Consider the following 8596-nt stretch of genomic DNA (forward strand, 5'->3'; position numbering starts at 1 on the left):
AAAGTATCAATACCCTATTGTAGAAATAGTCTGTTACAAGTGCAAGATTAGTATTACAAATTGACTTGAGTAAAACTACAACATTTTCACAAGTTTTCAAATGTATAAAATGTATACAAATCTGTAGTGGAGTAACACTACAATATTTTCCTCTGAGATGAGTGGAGTAGAAGTAAAAGTACAGAAAAAGTAAAATATACCTCAAAATTGTACAGAACTTGAGCACATGTACTTCGTTACTTTACACCACTGATCATAACGACGCAATTGTCAATGCAGAAAATTAAATAGCAGATATAGTGTGATTATATAACTTTCGATGCGCGACACCGTCATGCGACGAAGTTCCATCAAATGGCAGTGCACGGTCACGTGACGTGACGCCGCTGAAGACGTAACTGACGTCACATGTAAACCTGGGTCAAGATGGCGGCCGCCGGAGGAGAATCCTCAACTCAGTGTTCAGATGAATTGTTTAACAGCTTTTACACGGAGGTACGGTCACTCTCACAGAGCTGTGCTCCAGGAGGACAGCGGTGTTTGTCATATTCTACATTATGCCACATGCACACTGGTGGCTCTGCCGGAACTCGTCTTCTATCACGTGTGGTCCTCCTCAGCATTAGCATTAGCTAGCCATGGAAAGCTAACGCAACCTGTGCAAAAAGAATCATGGACCTGTTTGTTTTCCTGTATTACAGTTGTATCACCTGCTCCTTTATCCTGTTGGTCTGCATGAAACACAATGAGCTTGTTGCTAATCATATGGTTAATAATAGGTGTTACAATATGACACATATATGGCTGTAAATGTTAATCACAGAAAACGAATAACACATGAGAAGGAGGTATAGTTTGCTGAACCTTTCCATGAGTTTTTAATTGCTACTGCGACATTCGTGTTGGTCGTTGATCTTGAATGACGCAAACGTTATTTAAATGACCGTGTCAATTAAAAAATAACTAACTTGTGTTTCTGTCAGTCATGCCCGTCATTGCTCTGTTGTTTTTAGAAATCGTCTTGTCTTTTATTTGGATACAAGATAGGTGGGCACTAGGGATATCTGGGCACCTCGATGTGAAAGTGGCTATTTTGTCAACATGTGATCATTATCAGACTTCATTTTATCCTTCAACTTCTTGTTTATGCCCCAAAATGACTGGATATACAGGTTTTGTAGCAACTGTAGAAATAGTTGACCTTGAATTGTATACTTTAGATATCCATTTAATTCATTTATTTTGTTTACGTTTTGGACAAAATGGACAATTTTACATCCAGGGGCCCAGATGTCCCTAGTGCCCACCTTGCCTGTTACCTTTTATTTTATCTTATTTTATTTTATCCTTCACAGCCACACGGACCACAGTGGCAAAAGATAGAAACCTGAACAACACTGACGAAATCTGTCAAAAGATATCAGTTCTTTCTGTAACCAATGAATCCTCCTGAAAGCTGCAGGCATTTTGGCTTATCAAGTTTCACATTCATTAGAAAACATCATTGCATAACCGTATGAATTATGTTTCTTACACATTCAAGAGGAATGCTCCAAGATAACCGTTCCAAAAACAAACAATAAAACGTTTCTGTTACTTCTGATAAAGCTTGTATGCTCTTGGGAGGAAGGACATCTGGTGCCTTTTTGTGAGACTCACAGGTTGTGAGTGTCCTCTCAGATTTCTTAGATTGTCGCGATTTTCCTTTGTAGACAGGCTCTAGATCAGTGGTTCTCAACCCCTTTAATTTCAAGGACCCCATATCTCTGAGAGTGTACAAATGGACCCATTTGTACACTCTCCGAGTTACAGACCTGTAAGGGTCCATTAGGAACCCCCTCGAGGAACCCAGAGAGTCCCTGGACCCCACTTTGAGAACCACTGCTCTAGTCTATGCTAGATCTTTGGACTGGTCCCTTCAGTAGTCAACTGAATTCCCTGTTGCTAGTTATGTTTTGTAACACGCCTACAAAGCAAACCATCGTTCATCCCGCCAGTTGTTTTAAGTTGAAGTGACCCTAAACTGTCATATGTTCATCAGGTTGATAATTAGGATTGTTCTCTGTGCTGTGACATTCTGTCTCAACAGGTGAAGCAAATTGAGAAGCGTGACTCCGTTTTGACCTCCAAGCAGCAGATCGACAGATTGCTCAGGCCTGGTGCATCCTACTTCAATCTGAATCCCTTTGAGGTAACTATAGAACTAACATAACGTCATAAGTACATGTGGTATTGGAGGGAGAGGGCATGGTTGGTTTTGCGGTGCCACAGGTCTAACAGAAATTGGAAGGGATTTTTGCTTTCTCATCATATGGTCCACATTTGTCATTCTTGACCTAATTGTGATTCAGTAATTCATTCTTAATTCCAGGTGTTGCAAATTGACCCAGAGGCAACAGATGAGGAGTTGAAGAAGAGGTTTCGAGCAGTAAGCAGAACACGTTATAACTTATTGTACAACTTGGTCAATTAAAAAAAAAAAACTATCGTTCCATTGTGAGGAAGATGTACTCTCAAAGTTACTATAAGAAGCCCAGCCTGTGTTTACACACAATTTGTGTGGGCTGGAGGAGACTTTTCAGAGCGAGGACATTGGGTGTTACCGTCACACCATCACATGTCCTTGCAATAGAACGACAGATTTCGGGTTAAGAATTGGCTAAGTCGACCTTTAAAAGCTTGAAACGGAACAACCACTTCAATGATTTTCTCTTTCCTAGTCTAATGTCTAGTCTTTGTTGTCTTCCTTTCATCAGTTGTCCATCTTAGTCCATCCAGACAAAAACCAGGATGACCCTGACAGATCACAGCTTGCCTTTGAAGGTAAAATGCTGATATATGCATGTCATTGGGAATGACGTTTCAATGTACAGTGTGTGTTTAATTGGCTGATACTGCCTAGGGTATATTCTAGAATATGTTCTAGAACACTGCAGTCTCAACCAGTTGTCCACGGACCACTAGTGGTCCAAATGTTTTCAATTGTTTAGGGTTCAAGTAGTTAAATTCAAGAGATTTGAAATACATCCCTGGTTGGCATTTAGTGGATATGTCACAGTATGATCAGATTGAAAAAGGTGCACTCGTTTTCACCGACGGAGGCGCGCCATCTGAAGGTGACTTGAGCGCTGAGCAAACTTAGGCGTGCAAGTCGCTGTGCCGCAGGGGAGCGCGGGAGGTGAAGTCGAAGAAAACAAGCACTCCTTTTTCAATCTGATATCATACTGTAACAGATATATTAGAGTGAGACTTTACTGCCATCTGAAGATGATGTTTCATTCTAGCTGTGGACAAGGCGTACAAGAATCTACTGGATTCTGACCAGAAGAAGAGAGCTATAGATGTGATCAGTGCAGGAAAGGAGTATGTGGAACACAACGTGAGTTTAAACCATGAAAGCATTTTATTTACCTTTTTTAGGAGACCTGATCAGTTATGCCTTGATCTAGTAAATTAATTTAAATGTTACTTTGCATTGGAATATCCCTTTAAAGTCTTGTCAATCTGTACCAACAGATGAAGGAGAAAAAGAAACAGCTAAAGAAGGAAGGGAAGTCTTTATATATCGAGGAGGATGATCCTGAAATGGTAATGTCATGGTTAAAAATGCATGTATATATTTTTATTTATTATTACAGCCATATATACATTTTTATAAACTAGAGTAAATCAATGTCACTTAGTTTGTGATGGGTTCTATGATGCCTGCTCACTCTCGCTAATGCATTCAAACACAGAACACGCACGTCCCGGCCAAGGGACGTGCGTTAATTTAGTCCAACAAAACGTTCATACAAATAGCCCCTGGTGTGTGACAGACTGTGCTTCACTTGTAGTGTAAATAAGGCCCCTGACTTAACATATACAAGGGTTTGTGCATGCCTGGATATGACACAAACTGTAAGCACAGTATAAATTATACTTGTCTCCTCTGCTGTTCTTCCAGTTCAGACAAGCAGTGTACAAGCAGACGATGAAGCTGTTTGCAGAACTTGAGATCAAAAGGAAGGAAAGGGAAGCAAAGGATATGCATGAAAGGTAAATATAACGTAAAACCTTTATTTGTCACCTAGGACAAACTGGAAGGTTAAAGAACCATTAACATTCATCTCAGTTACCTAGCTAAGCTAATCACAACTAGTTTCTGTGCTGTCAACATTATTACTGTAATACTGTACACACAGTACGTTATTGCTATTTTTACTTGTTAGTAGTTGCACTGTCATGGAAACAATGCAGACTCATATAAACTGGACTGGACAGGATATCAAGTGTGTGATGATCACTATGAGAAGAACTTGATCTTAATTGTCATGCATCTCTTATTTTTATCTACCCCTTCCTCCTTCAAGGAAAAGAGCCAGAGAAGAAGAAATACAGACGGCAGAGAAAGCAAAACGAGAGAGGGAATGGCAGAAAAACTTTGAGGTGTGTTAAAATGAATCCCTAACCAAACTATTGCACAATGACCTTGTCCGTCTATAATTAATCCATCAATGCATTGTTTATCAGGAAACGAGAGACGGGCGTGTAGACAGCTGGAGAACCTTCCAGGCCAAAGGAAAGGCTAAAAAGGAGAAGAAAAACAGGTCCTTCCTCAAGCCTCCAAAAGTTAAAATGGAGCAGCGAGAATGAGCAATGTTCTGGAAGGTTCTAATGTGACATTTTGAACCTCGCTCCCCATCGTCAGTCAGGTCTCCACCTTAGTAGTTTTTACGTCAGCCTGGTTCTTTTTCCTAAGACTATGTTCACCCACCACCCCCGAGATAAATGTAGTTTTGTGCTTTGCTTTTTTTTCTCCCTAATGTACATATTTGTTATCCGAAATGTTTATGAGAGCATGATTATGATGATAACTCTGCTCTCCTGATGAAGACAAAAAAACATTCTCTTCCAATTCTGTAACAGAGAGTAACAGAGTATCACAGTTTTGCTTTCATTTTTTTTTTACTCGGTAATAAAGCTTGTTTATAACAAGCATATTTTGCTGTTGTCTACCATATGTTGTTTGTTCATAATTCAGTATTTGCGCAACTAAACAGGAGAACATTGTATAAAATGTATACATTATTTAAGGGCAAAGTGGAGATATGAAAATGACATACGTTTTTATCATTTATCATCTTTTTTTCAGAAACCTTTGGGTGTGTGCAGCAGATTAGGGTATAATGTTTTGAATGCTATAATAAACTATTGGTATAGCACCTTTCATACACAACATGCAGCTCAAAGTGCTGAATCAAATGAATCAAAGATGGTGGGTTGAACCCAGCTCCTGATGACCAGGTTGTTTCCTTGCATGGTTTCCTTTACCGTCTGTGAGCGAAATGAGTGGATGCAAAGTGAGTGAATGGGGGGTCAATACTCACTTTTGATGATTTAAAATGAGCTCCAACAAGCATGGCAACACAAAAACCCAGGTATTTTTTATTTATTTTTTTGTCAAGGCCAGCATGACATTTTATGATTCACACTTCAAAGTCAGATGGTCCAGTTTCATAAGTAGTTACAGCTGAGAGGGTGGTGACATGGTTCACAACCAATGTCCCACTGCTTGTAGAAATGGATCTGTACAATATATTTTATTAGCCATCGATAATAATCAATGGGGATACCAGAAGGTGTGTGATTACGTGGCTCTGGCGGTCGTTATCTGTAGCAGCACAGTTAACTACTTTGAGACCCCTTCCACCATGTCATTCACTCATCTCGCCAGCACAGCTTATTGCTCTCAGGAGAACCTGTTCCCCTTCCCTGGCGTCAGCCTCCAGCACAGTAGCCTCGGAAACCCAGCCTTTTTTTTTGTTTCAAAAGAACCAGCACAGAGATACATGGTCAAAGAGTCAAGTAGAACTGTGGCAGGTTGTCGGTCAATTAGTTGATTAAGAACATGCAGGCTCAGAAATCCCCTTTAGGTTACAGAAGCTGTCACTTTGATCATCAACTTCATGTTCAAATGTGTTTACCTGTAGTCTACACTCTACAGGTCACACTAAACAAAAATGGTGCTAAATAGTGCTAAAAGTGGTTCTTTGAATCGTGATTATGTTCTACTAGACTCAGGTTCTGGCCGCTACGCTACCTCACACCTACGTGGCACCGCCGATCCAACCAGTATGTGAGTCTGTGCTCAGGACAGGAATGTGTCAAAAACAAAAAAAATATCCATGAATTCAAGGCTTCATGGGGTGTGTAATTGATAGAAATTAAGTATTTTTTGGGTGAACTATTTTTTAAGTGTCTTGTTCAGGGACACATTGCTGAGGCCTGGGATTGAACCTGGGATTTATGGTTTCCTAGGCAGGCTCTCTAACAATTCAGCTAATATGGCCACCCCATCAGCAGAGAATCTAAGGCAAGTGTTCTCTGTAACAGTAAAGGGGTTTCAGGGGAAACCAGCAAAATGAGGAATAATATAATAAAAGACTGTCTTGCTAATAAAGCATCATGTCTCATTTGTTTTATAATGTATTTGATATTACCTTTATATTATTTTATAAATTATGAATTTCATCCTCTATATATTGTCCAGCAACCTTTATGATAAAGGCGAAAAAAGATAGTAGATCAGTGGGAGCCAGATTGCTCAGATTCCGAGTCTGAAGTCAAGAGCCCCTCTGACTGAGCTAAAGCTGGGGAACATTGGCGCACCTGCCTTACAAGAAGAAGTCACACTTTCAACTCCCACCCTCGCCAGGGTCAAAAACTATATTTGAAATCCGAACGTTTATGTAGATGAATGAACGGGTTAAAATGGAGAAAATGCAAACACCAGGTTGAAGTTCATCCATGATGGTCATCATGACAGATCCAGACTGCACTAGCGATTTGTTTACATTCGACCGCATGGCTCATTTGCGTGAGACGTTACCATATTGATTTTATCCCACTGTTGAGGGTTAGGGTTATGTTTTATATATTTTGTTTAAGAATTACAGTATGCTGCCTTGCCCCACAGGAATACAGTGACTGATATGAATTAATAATATACTGGACCATAAAATAAAGAATACCGTGTGCTGTCAGTGACATTTTATTACAAATGAAAATAAAAATAAGAAACAGTGCAGTAGGCTATACGTTTTCGTATAGCAGCAATTTTGCATGTACAATGTATATAAATATATTGTCTGTCGGGCGAAAACCTCATTATGGCCAAAACTGTAGGGGTGTGTTTTTGGGACGAGCGTTCCGCAATGGTAGATAAGAAAACTGAGAAACAGGCTAACGACTAGCCTCAGTTAACAGGCTGAACCCGCTGAAGCTGCGTGATGCTATCAGTCAAAGATGGTTAATTTAGCAAGATACGCATTCTCCGGTTTACCTCCCGTTTCTGCGTGACGTTGGTGGACACGCCTTTTTAGGAGACCGGAAGCAAGTTGGAGTCCACCTACGTCACGCAGAAACGGGAGGTAAACTGGAGAATGCGTATCTTGCTAAATTAACCATCTTTGACTGATAGCATTACGCAGCCTCAGCGGGTTCAGCCTGTTAACTGAGGCTAGTCGTTAGCCTGATTCTCACTTTGCTTATCTACCGTTACGGAACGCTCGTCCCAAAAACACACCCCTTACCGCTGCCTGCGGGTAACGGCGACCCCCGTGGACGGTACTGCAGATATATATAAATAGACGGATTCCATGTAATCTCAACTGAATGTTCAAGCTTTAGAATGTTTATGCTGAAAAGTAACAGTTTTGGCCATAATGAGGTTTCCGCCCGACAGACAATACCCAGACAGCACATTCTCTCCTTGTCCTCTCTTTATCCTCTCTTCTCACGCTGTCCATTCTACACTTATTCTACACTACTCTACATGTGCAAACATTGTTTTATGGTTAATATTTTCCAAAAATCTAAAATGAATACTATAATTTATTAAAACAGTCCTTACCTGCTGCACCTGGTAATGGAAGCCTTTCATATGATAAATATAAATTAAAATGTCTTTGGTCTCTTACTGGATATTTAAATATAAGTTACAGGCAATTTAAAGTTGATTGGTTTTTTTCCGTTTCGGTAGTGACACTACCGAAATGAAAAAAAAATTGTTCCCCCAAAAACCTGTTAGGAGTACGTTTCAGGCAATTTAAAGTTGATTGGTAGTGACTTTTTTTTTGGTCCCTAACTTTCATCGAGCTCTGGACTTCGTAATTTTTTTTCCGTTTCGGTAGTGACACTACCGAAACGAAAAAAAAATTGTTCCCCCAAAAACCTGTTAGGAGTACGTTTCAGGCAATTTAAAGTTGATTGGTAGTGACTTTTTTTTTGGTCCCTAACATTCATCGAGCTCTGGACTTCGTATTTTTTTTTCCGTTTCGGTAGTGACACTACCGAAACGAAAAAAAAATTGTTCCCCCAAAAACCTGTTAGGAGTACGTTTCAGGCAATTTAAAGTTGATTGGTAGTGACTTTTTTTTTGGTCCCTAACATTCATCGAGCTCTGGACTTAGTAATTTTTTTCCGTTTCGGTAGTGACACTACCGAAACGAAAAAAAAATTGTTCCCCCAAAAACCTGTTAGGAGTACGTTTCAGGCAATTTAAAGTTGATTGGTAGTGACTTTTTTTTTGGTCCCTAACATTCATCGAGCTCTG

At 39.9% G+C, this 8596-nt stretch overlaps 1 protein-coding gene across 1 annotated transcript; it reads left to right on the plus strand.

Moving 5' to 3' along the window:
- The first annotated feature begins 393 nt into the window (after nt 1–393).
- On the plus strand, nt 394–4982 carry dnajc8 (DnaJ (Hsp40) homolog, subfamily C, member 8). The gene is made up of 9 exons (XM_084080103.1): nt 394–495; nt 2090–2191; nt 2372–2428; nt 2757–2823; nt 3285–3379; nt 3517–3588; nt 3947–4038; nt 4353–4428; nt 4513–4982. The coding sequence occupies exons 1-9, from the start codon at nt 427–429 to the stop codon at nt 4633–4635; spliced, it is 753 nt and encodes a 250-aa protein (XP_083936229.1). The 5' UTR covers nt 394–426; the 3' UTR covers nt 4636–4982.
- Nucleotides 4983–8596: the final 3614 nt, after the last annotated feature.

The sequence above is a fragment of the Gymnoscopelus microlampas genome (assembly GCF_963454915.1).
Source record: "Gymnoscopelus microlampas genome assembly, chromosome: 15".
Lineage (NCBI taxonomy): Eukaryota > Metazoa > Chordata > Actinopteri > Myctophiformes > Myctophidae > Gymnoscopelus > Gymnoscopelus microlampas.